Source organism: Podarcis bocagei (genome assembly GCF_964188305.1).
Source record: "Podarcis bocagei genome assembly, chromosome: W".
Lineage (NCBI taxonomy): Eukaryota > Metazoa > Chordata > Lepidosauria > Squamata > Lacertidae > Podarcis > Podarcis bocagei.
In genome coordinates, this window is record NC_138131.1 from 17,897,037 (window position 1) to 17,923,315 (window position 26,279).

Here is a 26,279-nt window from a genome sequence, read left to right on the forward strand (position 1 = left end):
AGGCCCAGAGAATGTTAGGGCGGACGCTCTCTCACGCAAACCTGAATATTTGGAGGGGGAGGGAGCACCCGAAGAAACCCATATCATTCCAGAGGACCGCTGGGTGTGTGGGGCGACTTTGGTGGGGCAAAGGGAATTGGTAGAGGGTACGGTGCAGGATGCATACGCCCAGGGGAAACTCAGGGATCTCAGAGGGGAGGAAGACAAACCCGGTGGTTTTGAGGAGAGAAATGGGGCATTGTATTATAAGGGAGCGTTATATATACCTGAAGGGGAATTGAGGGAGAAAGTACTCAAGCAGCTGCACGATAGCCCCACAGCAGGGCACTTTGGGCAACACAAAACCATGTGGCTGGTTACCAGGGAATTTTGGTGGCCCAAGGTCAGGGAAGATGTGCGGGAGTATGTGAGAGGGTGTGAACAATGCCAAAGAGCCAAGGGGGAGAGGCAGGCGCCGGCTGGTTTATTAGAACCACTGCCCACACCTGAGAGACCGTGGGAAGCAGTGGCAATAGATTTCATGACTGATCTGCCAAGGTCTAGAGGGAAAACAGCCATCATGGTTGTAGTAGACCTGTTAACTAAGATGGCCCACTTCATAGCCTGCTCACATGCGGTTACAGCAGAAGAAACCGCCAAATTGTTTGTAGAGAATGTGTTTAGGTTGCATGGCGCCCCCTTGAGGGTGGTTTCAGACCGAGGGAAACAATTTACTTCCAGGTTCTGGAGGAAGCTCATGAGCTTACTGCATGTAGAGGTTAATTTCTCGACGGCCCGTCATCCTGAAACCAACGGGCAGGCGGAAAGAGCAAATGGGGTTCTCCAACAATATTTGAGGTGTTATGTTAATGACAGAGAGAATGATTGGGTGGAGAAGCTGGCGTTGGCAGAATTTGCCTACAACAATGCAGAGAACGTGTCCACGGGGATGAGCCCCTTTTTGGCTAATCACGGGTGCCATCCCAGAGCCTTCCCAGGGGGGGAGGGGGAGAACTGGAGCGTTCCAGCTGCAGAGCAGTTCGTGGAAGAAATGGAAGCGATCCATCGCCAGCTCCAACTCAACTTAAACAGGGCTAAGGAGGAATATAAGAGGCAAGCAGACAAAAACAGAAGGGAAGGTGAAAGCATCAGGGTGGGGGACCAGGTGTGGCTGTCAACCCAAGGGTTGCCATTCAAAGGAGGTTGTAAGAAATTAAGACCCAAAAGGCTGGGTCCGTTTGAAGTCATACAGCAGGTCAATCCAGTGGCTTTCAGGCTCCGGTTACCGAACCACATGAAGCTGCACCCAGTTTTTCACAGGTCGTTGCTGTCACCGTATAGAGGAGACAGTGAGGGGAGGGTCACTCGGGGACCAGCAATGGAGGAGAAGGAACACAGCTACCAGGTAGCGGAGATCCTCGATTCCAGGTGGAAGGGAGATCAAGTAGAGTATTTGGTAATGTGGGAAGGGGAACCGGAGTCGGAAAACACCTGGGTTAGGGCAGAAGATGTCAATGACGAGGTTTTAATAGAGACTTTTCATCAGAGGTTCCCACGTAAACCTCAGCCTGTAGCGAGGTTCCGAAGGGAATACTTTGCCACCACCGACGAGGAAGAGGAGTTGGAGGGGTTCCCAGATTCTGAAGAGGAGGAGGATTCAGCTGGCCAGGACGACGATCGATGGAGAGAATTGTTCGAGACGTCAGAAGATGAGGAAGATTCGTTTCGGGGTTTTAGCCCTTCACCTCCCAGGGGGGAGGAATTGGGAGGGGGTGAGGGGGGCCCTGGAGGGGAAGTGGATGTCAGGGAACTGCCATCAGAGCATCAGGTGGTGGAGGGACTCAGGCAGGATGAAAGAGACTCAACTGCTGAAGCAGGGACCAGCAGGGGGAGGAGTGGGTCTCTGAGGGAATGCGAGCAGGAGGGAGGGCTCAGGGAGGCTTCCAGCGAGAACAGTGGGGAGGTATCGGAGTCTCCCATAGGGAGACCCATACCTCGCAGGAAACTGTCACGCCGTGAGTCCAGGAGACGCGTTTCCGTTAAGGAACTTCTTTGCTGGAAACGCTTCCGCAGGCAGCCACTGTCGGACTCTACTAGTGACTAGAGCAGACATGTCTGAGGAGCTCCGTCACACACGGAGGTTTGTGGGGCCGCACAAACTCTGAGGGAGCGCGTTTTCACGCACAAGCAGCTAATCAAACCCTCATAGCACTGGAGCTGATTCAAGAGTTTGGGCAGATAGCAGGATTTAAATTAAACAAGAGCAAAACCAAAGTTTTAGAAAAAAACTTAGATAATGAGGAAAGAAAAAACCTTTTTGAAAGGACAGGCCTTGTTTCTGTGAAAAAAGTTAAATATTTGGAATTTGAATCTTTATAAAGATAACTATGAAAAATTATGGAATGAAATCAAGAGAGATCTTGAGATATAGTCAAACCTAAAACTTTCATTGATGGGCCGAATATCGGTGGTTAAGATGAATGTATTGCCGAAGATGCTGGTTTGTTGTTTTTTTTTTTGAAGTTTTACCAATCATTGATAATGTTAAATGTTTTAAAGAATGGCAGAAGGCATTGTCTAAATTTATCTGGCAGGGGGAAAAACCTAGAATTAAATATAAATTACTTACAGATATAAAAGAGAGAGGGGGCTTTTCCCTACCAGATTTGAAGATACACTTTGAAGCTGCCGCATTCTGCTGGATCAAGGATTGGATTCAATTAGAGAATGATGATGCGCTAGACTTGGAGGGATTGGATAATCGTTTTGGATGGCATGCGTATCTATGGTATGACAAGGTAAAGGCCCACAGTGGTTTTAAGAATCATGTTAATTAGAAAGTCATTATACAGTGTATGGACTAGATACAAAGATCTCTTAGTAAGAAAAACACCAAAATGGATTTCACCAATGGAAGCACAGGCCCAAAAAAAGTTAAATATGGAAAACAAATGGTTGAGGTATTCAGATTTGTTGTTAGAGAATCAGGAAGGTTTTAAATTAAAACCATTTGAACAAATGAAAGATAAAGTGAATTGGTTACAATATTATCAAATTAACGAATTATATAAGATGGATATAAGAGAAATGGTTTTGCAACAGAAAAAACCAAATTGGAAGCGGAGTTGTTAGATACTAATGATAAGAATGTGTCTAAAATGTACAGCTTGTTGTTGGAGTGGCACACAAAGGATGAACAAGTTAAATTGGTTATGATTGACTGGGCAAGGGATGTGGGACATAACATAATAATGGAGGATTGGGAGAAGCTATGGAGGAAAGGGGTGAAGTTCACTGCATGTACTTTGTTAAAGGAAAACATTATGAAGATGATGTATAGATGGTACATGACCTCTGTAAAACTAGCAAAGATTTATCACAAAAGTGATAACCTTTGTTGGAAATGTAAAGAAAAAGAAGGTACTTTTTTCCATATGTGGTGAACTTGTCCCAAGGTGAAAGACTTCTGGGAGAAGATTTATAACGAACTGAAAAAAATGTTGAAATATACATTTATTAAGAAACCAGAGGCCTTTCTTCTTGGAATAACAGGTTTAGAATTGCCCAAGAAAGATGTTAAATTGTTCAAATTGTTATGAAGGAAAGGACTTCCAATCAAGTGCAGCAGAAAAGTTGTCCAAACAGAAACTGTTCACTTATTAAACCTCACCATCATTTCATCATTATCTGCCTATGTATTTCTAAGAGTAGAACCAAAAAGGAAACCTTCCTCTGCTTGTCCATATTAAGAGGATGCCAGCAAGGTTGAACCTTTCTGCAAAAAGAGGATTTAAAACAAGTCTTACGGATTAGGGATTAAAATTGTGAGTTAAATCAATTTGATTTAAATCAAATCCACCCTCTAAGGCAACAAGGGATTGAACACATATCCCCACTGGCAATGGGAGTTAGTTTGGGTATGGGTGCAACCACTAAACTGAAAATATAATACGTAATGTGATTATACATAAAACCAATAAAAACCATTTATATAAAAAAAGAGAGAATATAAGCTATACGCCTATTTGCTTACCTGTCAAATATACGCGCCTCCTTCAAGACGTTCCCCAGATTAATGTAAGCGTCCAGGAAGTTGGGATCCAGGGTCACCGCCTGAGAATATTTAAGACAATTAATTTTTGTTACTAATGTAACAGCATGGTTACTTTTAAATAAGTGGGTCAATCCTACCTACCTACATTAATTTACCTAATCTACCTACCTACCTCGGGGACGCGGGTGGCGCTGTAGGTAAAAGCCTCAGCGCCTAGGGCTTGCCGATCGAAAGGTTGGCGGTTCGAATCCCCGCGGCGGGGTGCGCTCCCGCTGCTCGGTCCCAGCGCCTGCCAACCTAGCAGTTCAAAAGCACCCCCAGGTGCAAGTAGATAAATAGGTACCGCTTACCAGCGGGAAGGTAAACGGCGTTCCGTGTGCTGCGCTGGCTCGCCAGATGCAGCTTTGTCACGCTGGCCACGTGACCCGGAAGTGTCTCCGGACAGCGCTGGCCCCCGGCCTATAGATGTGAGATGGGCGCACAAACCCTAGAGTCTGTCAAGACTGGCCCGTTCGGGCAGGGGTACCTTTACCTACCTACCTAATCTAATCTACCTACCATTAAACCTACTGACCTATCTACCTACCTTCCTATTTACCTACCTAGCTACCTAATCTATCTACCAATCTACTCTACCTACCCTACCTACCTTATCTACCTACCTACCATCTAATCCAGGCATGGCCAAACTTGGCCCTCCAGCTGTTTGGAGTCTACAACTCCCATCATCCCTAGCTAACATCCCTGATCCCTAGTGGTCAGGGATGATGGGAATTGTAGTCCCAAAACACCTGGAGGGCTGAGTTTGGCCATGCCTGAATCTACCTACCTACCCAATCTACCTATCTAATCTATCTACCTAATCTATCCATGTACCTACCTATCTAATCTACCTACCTACCCTATCTAATCTATCTACCTATTCTACCTACCTACCTACCTATCATCTATCTAACCTATCTATGTAGGGAATATCAACTGTATGAGAAATCACTAATGGTACCAACAGGACGCTGGAGGCCCATTGCAGTAGAAGAAATGCCTCCAATTTTAATACAAAAAAGAATGGGAAATGTTTATTGCATATTGACAAAAGCAGTGTACACAAGTTAATACATTAGCAGGATTTTTTTAAAAAACCAGCTGTAATGTTATAGGCAATGATTAAATTTGGAGGTAATTAGACATGAAGATTAAATTGACATGCATGAATGAAGATAATTCAAAGGAATCAGGGGAGGAAGGGTAGGGAAGTCAAATAATCCCATAATGTGGGATTAACATTAATTGTATAGACAATTTAAAAAAACAACACTTTAATGTAATGATTTGGTTTCTTGTGAAATATATATATATATATATATGCTTTCGTAGATTTTCACGGGTACAGGAATGCAGGTTTTGGTGTTTTCGGGTATCTTCCCGTGTAAGAGTTGGGGTGTCTAGGCGACGTTTCGACGAGGTCTCACTCGTCATCTTCAGGCTGGTGCTTTCGGCTTCTTGTTACTAGAACAGAGCAGGATCTCAGTGTTTGAGTTCCTATAAATACTGTTGAGGGGGTGTGGTGTATAGCCTCCAACGTTCTGGGCAGAGAGGAAGTTCCCAGGTTATTGTGCCTTTTCTTCTTTTGTTCATTAATTACTTGAGGGATATCTTGAGTGATTTCTTGAGTGATATTCTGAGTACCACTTAGGAGGGTCATTAGGTGTGGATTAGTTGCTAAAGCTTTCGTGTCTTGACCTCTTGAGCTTGTGAAGAGTTTTTCTGAGTTTTTCTGAGAAGAGTTTTTCTGAGAAGATGGCTGTACTGCACTTAGTTGTGCTCTGGCTTGGCTTCGTGTATAGGGGCGAGCTGTGGTTTTGTGCCCTGTGCCAGCCAGATCTGTGTAGGGATTGCAGGGGGGTGCAGCATCCGGAGGTGCCACTATGGTTTGGCTACTGGATGGTATCTGTAATTTATCTGTGGAGAGGGTCTGGGTTTGGGTCTGGTGTGGTTGATTGGAGATGGCGTTCTGTGTGCCTCTGGTTCTGGTGTCGGTTTTTGTGGGGAGGGCTAATTTCCAGATGTCTGGCAGGCGGGACGTGTCGTCACGCTTGTTCATGTTGTGAGGGTGTTTCTCTATCTCGATGGCTTCCATGATTATTCTCTTGTGGTGATGTTCCATGTTAAAGAGCAATTTGGAATCTGCAAAATTAATTTCGTGTCCTGTTTCTTTCATGTGTTGGTAAAGAGAGGAAGTTTTTTCTTCTTTTTTGACGGCATTCTTGTGTTCTGCGATACGTGCATTTATTCGTCTGTTTGTTTGTCCAATGTACGTGGCTGGGCAGACTTTGCAGGGTATTTCATAGACCCCTTGGTTTTCTAACTGGATTTTATCTTTTGGGTTTCTGAGGATATTGGCTATTTTTTGGTTGGTGCAAAAGGCTGTTTTGATATTGTGTTTATGGAGGATTTTGCTAATTTTATCTGTGGTGCCCTTGATATAAGGAAGGAGGGCCATGCCATTGTTTTCTTCTGTGTCTTGGTTTTTGGGGGGTGTTTCTTTTTGGATTAGCTTCGTAACCCTGTTTTGCTGGTATCCGTTGGCGATTAACACATTTGAGAGATTCTGTAACTCAGTTGTCAAGTGGTCTTCGTCAGCCAGGCGTTTGGTTCTGGAGATGAGAGTCTTGGCTACGGAGTTTATTTGTGCAGGGTGGTGGTGTGATTGTGCATGTAAGTAGCGGTTGGTGTGTGTTTTTTTCCGGTAGATAGTGTGTCCTAGGGAGCCATCAGGTTTTTTGTAGATTAGGACGTCAAGGAAGGGAAGTTGGTTGTTGGCTTCTATTTCCATAGTGAATTGTATTTTGGGGTGTAGGCTGTTGAGATGTGTGAGGAAGCTATCTAGTTTTTCCTTCCCGTGTGGCCAAATTACAAAGGTGTCGTCAACATATCTGAGCCAAAGTTTGGGTTTGTGTTCTGACTTGTCTAAAGCATTGGTTTCAAAGTGTTCCATGTACAGATTTGCGATGACCGGTGAGAGGGGTGATCCCATAGGTGCTCCTTCTATCTGTTTGTATCTTTGTCCATTGTGGATGAAGTACGTGTTGGTTAGGCAGTGGTTGGTCAGGTCCAGGATGTATTCGGGGGGATTGTATTTGTTTTGAATGGCTGTCAAGGCTTCATTAATGGGCACTTGTGTGAAGAGAGATACAACATCGAAGCTCACAAGTAGGTCATCGGGATGTAGGTTTTGCTTCTTTATTGTTTCTATGAACTGGAAGGAGTTTGTAACGTGTGAAGCGATAGATTCTGCATAGGGCTGAAGTTGCTTAGCGAGAAATTTAGCGAGATTTTGTAGAGGTGAGCCTATGGAGCTGACTATTGGTCTGAGTGGTGTTCCTTCTTTGTGTATCTTGGGGAGACCGTAGAGTTTGGGGCATCTGGATGATTTTTCTCTGGGGATGATTCTTAGCTGGATTTCTTCACTGATAGGAGAGGCTTTTATTTTGGATTTGGTGGTTTTTTCCAGATAGGTGGTGGGATCTGTTTTTATAGGTTGGTAGGTAGGGTCTTGGAGTAGATTTGATAGTTTTGCTTGGTAGTCCGATGTGTTCATCACAACAGTGGCATTACCTTTGTCTGCTGGGAGAATGATTATGTTGTTGTCTTTCTTCAGGTTGGTGAGTGCTTTCTGTTCTTCTTTGTGTAAATTGCTTCTGGGTGGTTTGCTGGAGCAAAGGATGTTGGTGACTTCGAGTCTGATTTTATTGGCTTCATCTGGGTTGATTTTGGTTAGGCTAGCTTCGACTCCGCATATGATGTTTTCCGTGGGGATGCGTCTCGGGGCGACTGCAAAGTTGAAGCCTTTGGAGAGTACTTTGGTTTCAGTTGAGGTGAGGATCCTGTCTGATATGTTATGTACTGTTTGTTTCATGGGTTGTTGTGGAGGGTGGCTGGGCTTCTGGCGTTTCTCTAGTTTGTGGAGTTTGTTGGTGTGTGTGTCTGTCTTATGTGAGGACTCTGTTTCAGCTCTCCAAACGGCTAGTTGTTTGCATTTGTCCCAGAGTGCAGGGTGGATTTTGTTACAGAGTTTGAGGTGAAGAGTGAGCAGATCTTTGTTGGTTTGGTTTAGTAGGTATCTTTTCTTATGTAGTTCGTTTCTGATTAGGGATAGTTCAGTTCGTTTCAGGATCCTTTCGGTAGCTGGGGTTTTAGAGTGGAATTTAAGTTGGAAGCATGTGGGAATTAAGTTGTTGTCTCGGCAGTTGCGTAGGAACAAGAGATCACATAAGATGGTGGCTCTTCGGATTTCTAGTTTCTCGTAGGTTCTTGTCAGCTGGAAGGTTTCCTCCCCGTAGAGGTGAGATATTTGCTTTCGTAGATTTTCACGGGTACAGGAATGCAGGTTTTGGTGTTTTCGGGTATCTTCCCGTGTAAGAGTTGGGGTGTCTAGGCGACGTTTCGACGAGGTCTCACTCGTCATCTTCAGGCTGGTGCTTTCGGCTTCTTGTTACTAGAACAGAGCAGGATCTCAGTGTTTGAGTTCCTATAAATACTGTTGAGATACAAACAGATAGAAGGAGCACCTATGGGATCACCCCTCTCACCGGTCATCGCAAATCTGTACATGGAACACTTTGAAACCAATGCTTTAGACAAGTCAGAACACAAACCCAAACTTTGGCTCAGATATGTTGACGACACCTTTGTAATTTGGCCACACGGGAAGGAAAAACTAGATAGCTTCCTCACACATCTCAACAGCCTACACCCCAAAATACAATTCACTATGGAAATAGAAGCCAACAACCAACTTCCCTTCCTTGACGTCCTAATCTACAAAAAACCTGATGGCTCCCTAGGACACACTATCTACCGGAAAAAAACACACACCAACCGCTACTTACATGCACAATCACACCACCACCCTGCACAAATAAACTCCGTAGCCAAGACTCTCATCTCCAGAACCAAACGCCTGGCTGACGAAGACCACTTGACAACTGAGTTACAGAATCTCTCAAATGTGTTAATCGCCAACGGATACCAGCAAAACAGGGTTACGAAGCTAATCCAAAAAGAAACACCCCCCAAAAACCAAGACACAGAAGAAAACAATGGCATGGCCCTCCTTCCTTATATCAAGGGCACCACAGATAAAATTAGCAAAATCCTCCATAAACACAATATCAAAACAGCCTTTTGCACCAACCAAAAAATAGCCAATATCCTCAGAAACCCAAAAGATAAAATCCAGTTAGAAAACCAAGGGGTCTATGAAATACCCTGCAAAGTCTGCCCAGCCACGTACATTGGACAAACAAACAGACGAATAAATGCACGTATCGCAGAACACAAGAATGCCGTCAAAAAAGAAGAAAAAACTTCCTCTCTTTACCAACACATGAAAGAAACAGGACACGAAATTAATTTTGCAGATTCCAAATTGCTCTTTAACATGGAACATCACCACAAGAGAATAATCATGGAAGCCATCGAGATAGAGAAACACCCTCACAACATGAACAAGCGTGACGACACGTCCCGCCTGCCAGACATCTGGAAATTAGCCCTCCCCACAAAAACCGACACCAGAACCAGAGGCACACAGAACGCCATCTCCAATCAACCACACCAGACCCAAACCCAGACCCTCTCCACAGATAAATTACAGATACCATCCAGTAGCCAAACCATAGTGGCACCTCCGGATGCTGCACCCCCCTGCAATCCCTACACAGATCTGGCTGGCACAGGGCACAAAACCACAGCTCGCCCCTATACACGAAGCCAAGCCAGAGCACAACTAAGTGCAGTACAGCCATCTTCTCAGAAAAACTCTTCTCAGAAAAACTCAGAAAAACTCTTCACAAGCTCAAGAGGTCAAGACACGAAAGCTTTAGCAACTAATCCACACCTAATGACCCTCCTAAGTGGTACTCAGAATATCACTCAAGAAATCACTCAAGATATCCCTCAAGTAATTAATGAACAAAAGAAGAAAAGGCACAATAACCTGGGAACTTCCTCTCTGCCCAGAACGTTGGAGGCTATACACCACACCCCCTCAACAGTATTTATAGGAACTCAAACACTGAGATCCTGCTCTGTTCTAGTAACAAGAAGCCGAAAGCACCAGCCTGAAGATGACGAGTGAGACCTCGTCGAAACGTCGCCTAGACACCCCAACTCTTACACGGGAAGATACCCGAAAACACCAAAACCTGCATTCCTGTACCCGTGAAAATCTACGAAAGCAAATATCTCACCTCTACGGGGAGGAAACCTTCCAGCTGACAAGAACCTACGAGAAACTAGAAATCCGAAGAGCCACCATCTTATGTGATCTCTTGTTCCTACGCAACTGCCGAGACAACAACTTAATTCCCACATGCTTCCAACTTAAATTCCACTCTAAAACCCCAGCTACCGAAAGGATCCTGAAACGAACTGAACTATCCCTAATCAGAAACGAACTACATAAGAAAAGATACCTACTAAACCAAACCAACAAAGATCTGCTCACTCTTCACCTCAAACTCTGTAACAAAATCCACCCTGCACTCTGGGACAAATGCAAACAACTAGCCGTTTGGAGAGCTGAAACAGAGTCCTCACATAAGACAGACACACACACCAACAAACTCCACAAACTAGAGAAACGCCAGAAGCCCAGCCACCCTCCACAACAACCCATGAAACAAACAGTACATAACATATCAGACAGGATCCTCACCTCAACTGAAACCAAAGTACTCTCCAAAGGCTTCAACTTTGCAGTCGCCCCGAGACGCATCCCCACGGAAAACATCATATGCGGAGTCGAAGCTAGCCTAACCAAAATCAACCCAGATGAAGCCAATAAAATCAGACTCGAAGTCACCAACATCCTTTGCTCCAGCAAACCACCCAGAAGCAATTTACACAAAGAAGAACAGAAAGCACTCACCAACCTGAAGAAAGACAACAACATAATCATTCTCCCAGCAGACAAAGGTAATGCCACTGTTGTGATGAACACATCGGACTACCAAGCAAAACTATCAAATCTACTCCAAGACCCTACCTACCAACCTATAAAAACAGATCCCACCACCTATCTGGAAAAAACCACCAAATCCAAAATAAAAGCCTCTCCTATCAGTGAAGAAATCCAGCTAAGAATCATCCCCAGAGAAAAATCATCCAGATGCCCCAAACTCTACGGTCTCCCCAAGATACACAAAGAAGGAACACCACTCAGACCAATAGTCAGCTCCATAGGCTCACCTCTACAAAATCTCGCTAAATTTCTCGCTAAGCAACTTCAGCCCTATGCAGAATCTATCGCTTCACACGTTACAAACTCCTTCCAGTTCATAGAAACAATAAAGAAGCAAAACCTACATCCCGATGACCTACTTGTGAGCTTCGATGTTGTATCTCTCTTCACACAAGTGCCCATTAATGAAGCCTTGACAGCCATTCAAAACAAATACAATCCCCCCGAATACATCCTGGACCTGACCAACCACTGCCTAACCAACACGTACTTCATCCACAATGGACAAAGATACAAACAGATAGAAGGAGCACCTATGGGATCACCCCTCTCACCGGTCATCGCAAATCTGTACATGGAACACTTTGAAACCAATGCTTTAGACAAGTCAGAACACAAACCCAAACTTTGGCTCAGATATGTTGACGACACCTTTGTAATTTGGCCACACGGGAAGGAAAAACTAGATAGCTTCCTCACACATCTCAACAGCCTACACCCCAAAATACAATTCACTATGGAAATAGAAGCCAACAACCAACTTCCCTTCCTTGACGTCCTAATCTACAAAAAACCTGATGGCTCCCTAGGACACACTATCTACCGGAGAAAAAAACACACACCAACCGCTACTTACATGCACAATCACACCACCACCCTGCACAAATAAACTCCGTAGCCAAGACTCTCATCTCCAGAACCAAACGCCTGGCTGACGAAGACCACTTGACAACTGAGTTACAGAATCTCTCAAATGTGTTAATCGCCAACGGATACCAGCAAAACAGGGTTACGAAGCTAATCCAAAAAGAAACACCCCCCAAAAACCAAGACACAGAAGAAAACAATGGCATGGCCCTCCTTCCGTATATCAAGGGCACCACAGATAAAATTAGCAAAATCCTCCATAAACACAATATCAAAACAGCCTTTTGCACCAACCAAAAAATAGCCAATATCCTCAGAAACCCAAAAGATAAAATCCAGTTAGAAAACCAAGGGGTCTATGAAATACCCTGCAAAGTCTGCCCAGCCACGTACATTGGACAAACAAACAGACGAATAAATGCACGTATCGCAGAACACAAGAATGCCGTCAAAAAAGAAGAAAAAACTTCCTCTCTTTACCAACACATGAAAGAAACAGGACACGAAATTAATTTTGCAGATTCCAAATTGCTCTTTAACATGGAACATCACCACAAGAGAATAATCATGGAAGCCATCGAGATAGAGAAACACCCTCACAACATGAACAAGCGTGACGACACGTCCCGCCTGCCAGACATCTGGAAATTAGCCCTCCCCACAAAAACCGACACCAGAACCAGAGGCACACAGAACGCCATCTCCAATCAACCACACCAGACCCAAACCCAGACCCTCTCCACAGATAAATTACAGATACCATCCAGTAGCCAAACCATAGTGGCACCTCCGGATGCTGCACCCCCCTGCAATCCCTACACAGATCTGGCTGGCACAGGGCACAAAACCACAGCTCGCCCCTATACACGAAGCCAAGCCAGAGCACAACTAAGTGCAGTACAGCCATCTTCTCAGAAAAACTCTTCTCAGAAAAACTCAGAAAAACTCTTCACAAGCTCAAGAGGTCAAGACACGAAAGCTTTAGCAACTAATCCACACCTAATGACCCTCCTAAGTGGTACTCAGAATATCACTCAAGAAATCACTCAAGATATCCCTCAAGTAATTAATGAACAAAAGAAGAAAAGGCACAATAACCTGGGAACTTCCTCTCTGCCCAGAACGTTGGAGGCTATACACCACACCCCCTCAACAGTATTTATAGGAACTCAAACACTGAGATCCTGCTCTGTTCTAGTAACAAGAAGCCGAAAGCACCAGCCTGAAGATGACGAGTGAGACCTCGTCGAAACGTCGCCTAGACACCCCAACTCTTACACGGGAAGATACCCGAAAACACCAAAACCTGCATTCCTGTACCCGTGAAAATCTACGAAAGCAAATATCTCACCTCTACGGGGAGGAAACCTTCCAGCTGACAAGAACCTACGAGAAACTAGAAATCCGAAGAGCCACCATCTTATGTGATCTCTTGTTCCTACGCAACTGCCGAGACAACAACTTAATTCCCACATGCTTCCAACTTAAATTCCACTCTAAAACCCCAGCTACCGAAAGGATCCTGAAACGAACTGAACTATCCCTAATCAGAAACGAACTACATAAGAAAAGATACCTACTAAACCAAACCAACAAAGATCTGCTCACTCTTCACCTCAAACTCTGTAACAAAATCCACCCTGCACTCTGGGACAAATGCAAACAACTAGCCGTTTGGAGAGCTGAAACAGAGTCCTCACATAAGACAGACACACACACCAACAAACTCCACAAACTAGAGAAACGCCAGAAGCCCAGCCACCCTCCACAACAACCCATGAAACAAACAGTACATAACATATCAGACAGGATCCTCACCTCAACTGAAACCAAAGTACTCTCCAAAGGCTTCAACTTTGCAGTCGCCCCGAGACGCATCCCCACGGAAAACATCATATGCGGAGTCGAAGCTAGCCTAACCAAAATCAACCCAGATGAAGCCAATAAAATCAGACTCGAAGTCACCAACATCCTTTGCTCCAGCAAACCACCCAGAAGCAATTTACACAAAGAAGAACAGAAAGCACTCACCAACCTGAAGAAAGACAACAACATAATCATTCTCCCAGCAGACAAAGGTAATGCCACTGTTGTGATGAACACATCGGACTACCAAGCAAAACTATCAAATCTACTCCAAGACCCTACCTACCAACCTATAAAAACAGATCCCACCACCTATCTGGAAAAAACCACCAAATCCAAAATAAAAGCCTCTCCTATCAGTGAAGAAATCCAGCTAAGAATCATCCCCAGAGAAAAATCATCCAGATGCCCCAAACTCTACGGTCTCCCCAAGATACACAAAGAAGGAACACCACTCAGACCAATAGTCAGCTCCATAGGCTCACCTCTACAAAATCTCGCTAAATTTCTCGCTAAGCAACTTCAGCCCTATGCAGAATCTATCGCTTCACACGTTACAAACTCCTTCCAGTTCATAGAAACAATAAAGAAGCAAAACCTACATCCCGATGACCTACTTGTGAGCTTCGATGTTGTATCTCTCTTCACACAAGTGCCCATTAATGAAGCCTTGACAGCCATTCAAAACAAATACAATCCCCCCGAATACATCCTGGACCTGACCAACCACTGCCTAACCAACACGTACTTCATCCACAATGGACAAAGATACAAACAGATAGAAGGAGCACCTATGGGATCACCCCTCTCACCGGTCATCGCAAATCTGTACATGGAACACTTTGAAACCAATGCTTTAGACAAGTCAGAACACAAACCCAAACTTTGGCTCAGATATGTTGACGACACCTTTGTAATTTGGCCACACGGGAAGGAAAAACTAGATAGCTTCCTCACACATCTCAACAGCCTACACCCCAAAATACAATTCACTATGGAAATAGAAGCCAACAACCAACTTCCCTTCCTTGACGTCCTAATCTACAAAAAACCTGATGGCTCCCTAGGACACACTATCTACCGGAAAAAAACACACACCAACCGCTACTTACATGCACAATCACACCACCACCCTGCACAAATAAACTCCGTAGCCAAGACTCTCATCTCCAGAACCAAACGCCTGGCTGACGAAGACCACTTGACAACTGAGTTACAGAATCTCTCAAATGTGTTAATCGCCAACGGATACCAGCAAAACAGGGTTACGAAGCTAATCCAAAAAGAAACACCCCCCAAAAACCAAGACACAGAAGAAAACAATGGCATGGCCCTCCTTCCTTATATCAAGGGCACCACAGATAAAATTAGCAAAATCCTCCATAAACACAATATCAAAACAGCCTTTTGCACCAACCAAAAAATAGCCAATATCCTCAGAAACCCAAAAGATAAAATCCAGTTAGAAAACCAAGGGGTCTATGAAATACCCTGCAAAGTCTGCCCAGCCACGTACATTGGACAAACAAACAGACGAATAAATGCACGTATCGCAGAACACAAGAATGCCGTCAAAAAAGAAGAAAAAACTTCCTCTCTTTACCAACACATGAAAGAAACAGGACACGAAATTAATTTTGCAGATTCCAAATTGCTCTTTAACATGGAACATCACCACAAGAGAATAATCATGGAAGCCATCGAGATAGAGAAACACCCTCACAACATGAACAAGCGTGACGACACGTCCCGCCTGCCAGACATCTGGAAATTAGCCCTCCCCACAAAAACCGACACCAGAACCAGAGGCACACAGAACGCCATCTCCAATCAACCACACCAGACCCAAACCCAGACCCTCTCCACAGATAAATTACAGACACCATCCAGTAGCCAAACCATAGTGGCACCTCCGGATGCTGCACCCCCCTGCAATCCCTACACAGATCTGGCTGGCACAGGGCACAAAACCACAGCTCGCCCCTATACACGAAGCCAAGCCAGAGCACAACTAAGTGCAGTACAGCCATCTTCTCAGAAAAACTCTTCTCAGAAAAACTCAGAAAAACTCTTCACAAGCTCAAGAGGTCAAGACACGAAAGCTTTAGCAACTAATCCACACCTAATGACCCTCCTAAGTGGTACTCAGAATATCACTCAAGAAATCACTCAAGATATCCCTCAAGTAATTAATGAACAAAAGAAGAAAAGGCACAATAACCTGGGAACTTCCTCTCTGCCCAGAACGTTGGAGGCTATACACCACACCCCCTCAACAGTATTTATAGGAACTCAAACACTGAGATCCTGCTCTGTTCTAGTAACAAGAAGCCGAAAGCACCAGCCTGAAGATGACGAGTGAGACCTCGTCGAAACGTCGCCTAGACACCCCAACTCTTACACGGGAAGATACCCGAAAACACCAAAACCTGCATTCCTGTACCCGTGAAAATCTACGAAAGCAAATATCTCACCTCTACGGGGAGGAAACCTTCCAGCTGACAAGAACCTACGAGAAACTAGAAATCCGAAGAGCCACCATCTTATGTGATCTCTTGTTCCTACGCAACTGCCGAGACAACAACTTAATTCCCACATGCTTCCAACTTAAATTCCACTCTAAAACCCCAGCTACCGAAAGGATCCTGAAACGAACTGAACTATCCCTAATCAGAAACGAACTACATAAGAAAAGATACCTACTAAACCAAACCAACAAAGATCTGCTCACTCTTCACCTCAAACTCTGTAACAAAATCCACCCTGCACTCTGGGACAAATGCAAACAACTAGCCGTTTGGAGAGCTGAAACAGAGTCCTCACATAAGACAGACACACACACCAACAAACTCCACAAACTAGAGAAACGCCAGAAGCCCAGCCACCCTCCACAACAACCCATGAAACAAACAGTACATAACATATCAGACAGGATCCTCACCTCAACTGAAACCAAAGGCTTCAACTTTGCAGTCGCCCCGAGACGCATCCCCACGGAAAACATCATATGCGGAGTCGAAGCTAGCCTAACCAAAATCAACCCAGATGAAGCCAATAAAATCAGACTCGAAGTCACCAACATCCTTTGCTCCAGCAAACCACCCAGAAGCAATTTACACAAAGAAGAACAGAAAGCACTCACCAACCTGAAGAAAGACAACAACATAATCATTCTCCCAGCAGACAAAGGTAATGCCACTGTTGTGATGAACACATCGGACTACCAAGCAAAACTATCAAATCTACTCCAAGACCCTACCTACCAACCTATAAAAACAGATCCCACCACCTATCTGGAAAAAACCACCAAATCCAAAATAAAAGCCTCTCCTATCAGTGAAGAAATCCAGCTAAGAATCATCCCCAGAGAAAAATCATCCAGATGCCCCAAACTCTACGGTCTCCCCAAGATACACAAAGAAGGAACACCACTCAGACCAATAGTCAGCTCCATAGGCTCACCTCTACAAAATCTCGCTAAATTTCTCGCTAAGCAACTTCAGCCCTATGCAGAATCTATCGCTTCACACGTTACAAACTCCTTCCAGTTCATAGAAACAATAAAGAAGCAAAACCTACATCCCGATGACCTACTTGTGAGCTTCGATGTTGTATCTCTCTTCACACAAGTGCCCATTAATGAAGCCTTGACAGCCATTCAAAACAAATACAATCCCCCCGAATACATCCTGGACCTGACCAACCACTGCCTAACCAACACGTACTTCATCCACAATGGACAAAGATACAAACAGATAGAAGGAGCACCTATGGGATCACCCCTCTCACCGGTCATCGCAAATCTGTACATGGAACACTTTGAAACCAATGCTTTAGACAAGTCAGAACACAAACCCAAACTTTGGCTCAGATATGTTGACGACACCTTTGTAATTTGGCCACACGGGAAGGAAAAACTAGATAGCTTCCTCACACATCTCAACAGCCTACACCCCAAAATACAATTCACTATGGAAATAGAAGCCAACAACCAACTTCCCTTCCTTGACGTCCTAATCTACAAAAAACCTGATGGCTCCCTAGGACACACTATCTACCGGAAAAAAACACACACCAACCGCTACTTACATGCACAATCACACCACCACCCTGCACAAATAAACTCCGTAGCCAAGACTCTCATCTCCAGAACCAAACGCCTGGCTGACGAAGACCACTTGACAACTGAGTTACAGAATCTCTCAAATGTGTTAATCGCCAACGGATACCAGCAAAACAGGGTTACGAAGCTAATCCAAAAAGAAACACCCCCCAAAAACCAAGACACAGAAGAAAACAATGGCATGGCCCTCCTTCCTTATATCAAGGGCACCACAGATAAAATTAGCAAAATCCTCCATAAACACAATATCAAAACAGCCTTTTGCACCAACCAAAAAATAGCCAATATCCTCAGAAACCCAAAAGATAAAATCCAGTTAGAAAACCAAGGGGTCTATGAAATACCCTGCAAAGTCTGCCCAGCCACGTACATTGGACAAACAAACAGACGAATAAATGCACGTATCGCAGAACACAAGAATGCCGTCAAAAAAGAAGAAAAAACTTCCTCTCTTTACCAACACATGAAAGAAACAGGACACGAAATTAATTTTGCAGATTCCAAATTGCTCTTTAACATGGAACATCACCACAAGAGAATAATCATGGAAGCCATCGAGATAGAGAAACACCCTCACAACATGAACAAGCGTGACGACACGTCCCGCCTGCCAGACATCTGGAAATTAGCCCTCCCCACAAAAACCGACACCAGAACCAGAGGCACACAGAACGCCATCTCCAATCAACCACACCAGACCCAAACCCAGACCCTCTCCACAGATAAATTACAGACACCATCCAGTAGCCAAACCATAGTGGCACCTCCGGATGCTGCACCCCCCTGCAATCCCTACACAGATCTGGCTGGCACAGGGCACAAAACCACAGCTCGCCCCTATACACGAAGCCAAGCCAGAGCACAACTAAGTGCAGTACAGCCATCTTCTCAGAAAAACTCTTCACTAGCTCAAGAGGTCAAGACACGAAAGCTTTAGCAACTAATCCACACCTAATGACCCTCCTAAGTGGTACTCAGAATATCACTCAAGAAATCACTCAAGATATCCCTCAAGTAATTAATGAACAAAAGAAGAAAAGGCACAATAACCTGGGAACTTCCTCTCTGCCCAGAACGTTGGAGGCTATACACCACACCCCCTCAACAGTATTTATAGGAACTCAAACACTGAGATCCTGCTCTGTTCTAGTAACAAGAAGCCGAAAGCACCAGCCTGAAGATGACGAGTGAGACCTCGTCGAAACGTCGCCTAGACACCCCAACTCTTACACGGGAAGATACCCGAAGACACCAAAACCTGCATATATATATATATATATATATATATATATATATATATATATATATATATATATGTGAAATGGATCCAATTTTGACCGTTTTATTGCAATCAGCCCTGTAACATCTTGTGTTTTCAAATGCACCACTAAATGAAATAGTGATATACTAATATGCAGCTGTTATTATGTGACTTGGTAAGCAGTACGATGACCGTCACAAACTCGGAAGTGTTTTTGACATAGATACACCACAAAACTAGAGATGGGAAGGCATGGAGAAAAAACCCGGAAAAATTGGGCAAAAAAACCAGTTTCCTCCCCTATTTTTCCAAAGCCGTTTTTTTTTTCTGGGGGAAAAATTGGAAAAAAACAGTTTGATATAGATTGAATATTCCACACACGTGTGGTTTTTTTCAAATTTCCCGGGGGGAAACGGGGGGACGACTGTTTTCTTCAATTTTCCCGGTTTAGGGAAGTTTTGAATGACTGATGTTTTAATATCTTTTTCATCTTTTGTTGGAAGCCGCCCAGAGTGGCTGGCGAAACCCAGCCAGATGGACAGGGTATACATAATAAATTATTATTATTATTATTATTATTATTATTATTATTATTATTATTATTCCTTATATTGTGGACATGTACATTGGTCAAGGCTTTCTGGGAAATGATATATGATGAGTTAAAGAAATTGTTTAAAAATACATTTGTCAAAAAGCCAGAAGCCTTCTTACTAGGTATAATAGGCAAAGAGTTTCCAAGAGAAAATACTTTTTATAATAGGCAAAGAGTTTCCAAGAGAAAAGACTTTTTATGTATGCAACGACGGCAGAGAGAATGCTATTAACCCAATGGGGCTTAGACTGGATTGTTATGAATGAAAAAATTAATAAAAAATTATTTAAAATAAGATGAAAGAATGCTACTTGCCCAATTAATGTGGCTTATATTGGATTATTAATGAAAAAAAAATAAAAATATTTAAAAAGAGAATGCTACTTGCCCAATTAATGGGGCTTTTTTTAAAAAAAAAATATTAACAATTTCAACTTAACACAGTATCAAAACATATCATATTCACTCTCCCCCCACCTCCCTCCCCCCGAGACTTCCCTCAGCTCCTCTTTCTGATTTCTCAACATGTATTATTATCTGCATACTGTAAAATTGTATAAATCCTTATATTATCTATTTACTATGTTAACAATCAATAAATTTGTGTATGTTTATTCAAAACCTGCCAGGGAGTCCAATTCATTTTGGTGTTTGTTTGTTTTTTAGTAATTTGTAAAAAGTTCCCAGTCTTCTTTGAAGTCACAGTTGTCCTCATCTCACATTTTGTATGTCAGTAAATTTCTCTTGCCACTGTTCCTTTGCCGGGGTTTCCTGATTCTTCCATCTTTGTGCTATCAAGCCTCTTGCCACTGTTGTAACATATATAAATAAATTCTTTGTTTTCCTTGGCAGGTCTTGTCCTACAATCCCTAACAAAAATGCTTCTGGTTTTTTAAAAAATGTCATTTTGAACATTTTCTTCAATTCATTATATATCATTTCCCCCAAAAAATTAATTTCTCTACATTCCCACCACATATGATAAAAGGTCCCTTCTTTTTCTTTGCATTTCCAACATATGGTTGACCCGGTTTTGTACATTTTTGCTATCTGTACTGATGTTGTATACCATCTGTACATCATTTTCATATAGTTTTCTTTCAAGAGAGAACAGTCTGTAAATTTTAAATCTGTTTTCCAGTTTTTCCCAATCCTCAAATTGTATATTATGTCCTATATCTTGTGCCCATTTGATCATGACTGATTTTACCTCCTCATCTTTTGTTTCCCATTCTAACAGAATACTATATGCACCCTTCAGCAACTTTATTTTTCCTTCTATAACTTCCTTTTGAAATCTAGAAGTGGTATAACTAAATCCTTTCTTGTTATCTTCTTTGTATATATCATGTAATTGCCTGTAATGTAACCAGCTCTGAAAATGAGCTTTTATCTCCCTTTACTCTTTTTTAATTTCCATTTTCCTTTTTGATCGTTTAATAAATCACAATATGTAAGCCACTTCCCTTTCTTGCCAAGTGGTTTGAGCAACAAAACCAGTCCCTAATTCATACCAAACATGCAGCCTCATAATACAATTTCAGGTCTGGGAGGGCAATGCCACCTCTTTCTTTTGTATCTGTAAGTATCTTATGTTTAATCCTTGGCCTTCTGCATCCCCAGATAAACTTGGAAATTTCCTTCTGCCATCTTTTGAGGCAATCATCTTTTACCATTAATGGGAACGTCTGAAAAACAAAGAGCATTTTTGGCAAAACACTCATTTTTACCGCTGCTATTTTTCCGAGTAGGGAAAGGTTCATTCTGCTCCATATTTCTAAATTTCTTTTTATCTCAAGCCAATTTTTTCATAATTATCTTTATAAATGTTTATATTTTTTGCAGTTAACCAAATCCCTAAATATTTTACTTTTTTATGGACTTCTATCTCAATGCTTTGCTACAACTCTTTTTCCTCTACTTCCTTCAATTTTTTTATTAATAACTTAGTTTTATTTCTATTTAATTTAAATCCTGCCACTTCCCCAAATTTTTGAATTTTTTCTATGATTCTAGGGAGAGAATTTTTTGGGTCTTCCACTGTAATCACTAAATCATCAGCATATGCTTTCAATTTAAACTCATTTTTCCCAGTTTTTATCCCAGTGATCTCTTTGTCTGCTCTTATACTTCTAGCAAGTACAGTGGTACCTTGGGTTACAGACGCTTCAGGTTACAGACTCCGCTAACCCAGAAATAGTACCTTGGGTTAAGAACTTTGCTTCAGGATGAGAACAGAAATCGCATTGTGGCGGCGCGGCGGCAGCAGGAGCCCCATTAGCTAAAGTGGTGCTTCAGGTTAAGAACAGAACGAATTAAGTTCTTAACCCGAGGTACCACTGTACTTCCAGGACCAGAATAAACAAGAGTGGTGATAGTGGACATCCTTGTCTAGTTCCTTTATTTATTTTACAATCATCCGCTATCACCTGATTTACAATTAATTTAGCTTTTTGTTCTGAATATATTGCTTGTATTCCCTTTAAAAATTTAATTCCACAATTAATTTCTTCAAGTAATTTGTAATGAAATTCCAAGAGATGTTGTTAAAGGCTTTTTCGGCATCTATAAACATCATTGCTGCTTTCTTTTCATTTTTGACCTCCAGGTATTCTATTACATTCAGAACCTCTCTTATATTCTCTTTCATTTGTCTACCTGGATGGAATCCTGCCTGATCTTGATATATGTACTCATTTAATATTTTTTTCATTCTATTAGCTAAAACGTTTGCAAATAATTTATAATCATTATTTAACAATGAGATAGGCCTGTAATTTTTAATTTGCAGCAAATCTGAATCTTGTTTTGGAATTACTGTGATGTAGGCTTCTTTCCATATGTTTCTGGAATTTCACCTGTATTTAAAATCTCATTCATGACATCTTTCAATGGGTTTACCAATTGTTCACTTATTTTTTATAATACTTTGCTGTTAATCCATCTGGACCTGGAGATTTGCCATTTTTTGTCCACTTTATTGCTTCTAACATGTCTTGAACTGTTATTTGAGTATTTAAGATCACCATTTGTTCCTCTTTTATTTTTGGCAGATTACTACTTTTAATATATTCCTCAATTAAAAAAAAAATCCTTCCCTTTCCTTTACAATTCTGAGAAATATTTTACAAATGCTGCTCTTATTTCCTTCATCTTATCTGTGATCTTTCCATTTATGTTTTGTTTATGGAGTTTCTTTGTTCACTTTTCTTCAACTGCCACGCTAGCAGTTTTCCTGATTTATTGGCATGCTCAAAATATTTTTGTTTCATTCTTTTTATTTTCCAGCTAATTTCCTCATTAACTATCATAGTGTATTGAGTTTGTAATGTTCTAATTGCCTGTTTAACTGACTCTTTATTTGCTTTCTTTGACAATTGTTTCTCCTTATCCACAATTTCATCCAAAATCTCTTTCTGCCTTTATTCTTTCAAATTTTTTTAAATGAGTTTTGTTGTATAAGCAGTCCCCTCATTACTGCCTTGTGTCCCAGATCATCTGCAATTTTGTCTGTCTCTGAATGTTTATTTCAAAATAATCACTCAGTTCTTAACTCTTTCCATAAATTTTTGATCATCTAATAATCAACAGACTGGAAACTTCACACTGGACTTCAAGCATCTGGCATTGTGTGCCTCCCCATTCTTCCTCCAGACTCTGGGTCCTTGGTTTCCAAATGAGATGCAAAAGCTGCTCTCATCAGAAAAGAGATTTGGGGAGCCATGTCATCGGCTGGTGTTGGTCCACTGTGCTTCATTAAGTCCAGGGTCAACGCAGCCGTCTACCAGGAGATTTTGGAGCACTTCATGTTTCCTTCCGCAGACGAGCTTTATGGGGATGCTGACTTCATTTTCCAGCAGGACTTTGGCACCTGCCCACACTGCCCAAAGTATCAAAACCTGGTTCAATGCCCATGGTATTACTGTGCTTGATTGGCCAGCAAACTCGTCTGACCTGAACCCCATAGAGAATCTATGGAGCATTGCCAAGAGAAAGAAGAGAGACATGAGACCGAGCAATGCAGAAGAGCTGAAGGCTGCTATTGAAGCATCCTGATCTTCCATAACACCTCAGCAGTGCCACAGGCTGATAGCATCCATGCCACACCTCATTGAGGCAGTAATTGATGCAAAAGGGGCCCAAACCAAGCACTGAGTACATATGCATGCGTCTACTTCTCAGAGGTCCAATATAGCTCTATTTGCAGTCCTTGTTTTGCTGATTTCATTTAATATTCTAATTTTCTGAGATTGTTAATTTGAGGTTTTCATCACAATTATAACAATTATAACAAATAAAGGCTTGACATATCTCGCCTTGCATGCCATGAGTCTATCTCATATATTAGTTTCACCTTTTAAGTTGAATTACTGAAATAAATGAACTTTTCCATGAGTTTCTAATTTTCCGAGTTTCACCAGTAAATCACCCATTAAAATCATCTTTTGGTCTGCAAATTCAAGTTTCCATTTTTTGTTTTAAAAAAACCTGCTTTTTTCTCATTGGGGGCATAAATTCCCACCAAGATCACCTTCTCTCCCTGAATTTTTATTTGTACTATTAAAGTCCTACTGTCAGGGAACTGACATCAGAGCAGAGGGGAGAGGCGAGGCTCCCAGATTCTGCAGGAGAGGGAACGAGTAAGGGAAGAGAGAGAACGTCATCTGGGGAAGGAAGTCTAGGTGACACTAGGGAGAAGGAAGAGGCAGAGAGCATCTCGGAGGTGAGGCTCCAAGACTCTTCCAGTGAAGTCAGTGAGGAGGGTGGAGGACCACCACTTGGCACGCCCACTCTGCGCAGAAGGCTTCCGCGCAGAGAGGCGAGGCGGAGGTTGTCTGTTAAGGAATTCTTATGCTGGAGGAAATTTAGGAGACGCCCACTCACGGATTCTGCTAGCGACTGAGCAGCTGCGCCAAGGGCTGCTCAGTTAGGGGAAGACACAACCACCCCATAAGCAGTTTGGAACAGCTGGAGGTTTACACACAAGCAACCCCAATTCCCCGACAGCAATCCGTGAGTCACTTACGTTGCTTGTGTGCAAGAGAACCGGGGTACACTCATGAGTCAAACCGGAGGAGCCGGCGCAGGAGAAGGGGCCAAAGGCGGACAGAGTCTGGAGAAGAGAAATCGAGACTTGGAGCAGCAACTGGCTCTACTAGCGGCACGGCTGGATGAAAGGAGGACACATGATGCCCAGGGGAAGATTACCCACATCGCAAGAAAGGTACCGGGACTTGTGCAGAAGTTTGGGGGCAACCCCAGAGATTATAACGCTTTTAAGACAGTGCAGTATGCGCTGGATCTGCAGTACGATGACTTTGCCGACGATGGGGGAAGAGTCGCTTTCGTGGTGGGGCACCTGGAGGGGCAGGCCAGTTACTGGGTTCGACCCTTAATGGCGGCGGCGAACGCGGCTTTGAAGGACCTGAGAAAGTTTTTTAGCGCGATGGATCACATGTTCTCGAGCGATGTTGAACAGAGCGTGACTCGCAAAGAACTGATGGGGTGCAAACAAGGAAACCAGTCAGTGAGAGAGTACTGGTCGAGATTTGCTATGCTGATCCATAAACTTGGGTGGGATCTGAGTTCTGAACCAGTACAAATGTTATTTGAGGAGGGCTTATCCTCTTGGGTGAGAGACGAACTTTCCCGCTCACCCCGCCCGGAATCGATGGACCAGCTGACCAAGTTGGCGCTCGTTGTAGGAGTGTGACAAGATAATAATAATAATAATAATAATAATTTTTATTTATATCCCGCCCTCCCCAGCTGAAGCTGGGCTCAGGGCGGCTAACAACCATCAAAATAGTTCAACATTCTAAAAAGTTCATTATAAAATTAAATCAAATTAAAATCAAATTAATGGCAACCATCAAGCAAAATTTTGTGCAGATTGCCAGAGGAGGGGGTCAGGCTGCGCCCTGACAAAAGGCCTGGTGGAACAGCTCTGTCTTGCAGGCCCTGCGGAAGGATGTCAGGTCTTGCAGGGCCCTAGTCTCTTGTGACAGAGCGTTCCACCAGGTTGGAGCCGCGGCCGAGAAGGCCCTGGCTCTAGTTGAGGCCAGCCTAACCTCTCTGAGGCCTGGGTTCTTTAGGGTGTTTTTATTTGCAGACCGTAAATTTCTCTGTGGGACATACCAGGAGAGGCGGTCCCGTAGGTACGAGGGTCCTAGGCTGTATAGGGCTTTAAAGGTTAAAACCAGCACCTTAAACCTGATCCTGTACTCCACCGGGAGCCAGTGCAGCTAGTACAGCACCGGATGGATATGATCTCGCAGCGAAGACCCCGTAAGGAGTCTCGCCGCGGCATTCTGCACCCGCTGGAGTTTCTGGGTCAGTCTCAAGGGCAGCCCCACGTAGAGCGAGTTACAATAATCCAGTCTGGAGGTGACCGTCGCATGGATCCCAGTGGCTAGGTCAGGGCGAGAGAGATAAGGAGCCAACTGCTTAGCTTGGCGGAGATGAAAAAATGCCGCCTTTGTTATAGCTGTAATCTGCGCCTCCATAGAG

General features: G+C 43.2%; 1 protein-coding gene across 2 annotated transcripts in view; it reads right to left on the bottom strand.

The window, feature by feature from the left end:
* Positions 1 to 26,279, bottom strand: part of LOC308577824 (UDP-N-acetylglucosamine--peptide N-acetylglucosaminyltransferase 110 kDa subunit-like) — a 150,886-nt gene that overhangs the window by 80,638 nt on the left and 43,969 nt on the right. For both annotated transcript variants that reach the window (XM_081178207.1, XM_081178206.1), the window contains exon 6: positions 4,013 to 4,092. In XM_081178207.1, the coding sequence (XP_081034333.1) occupies positions 4,013 to 4,092 (80 nt within the window). The remainder of the gene's footprint in view (positions 1 to 4,012; positions 4,093 to 26,279) is intronic.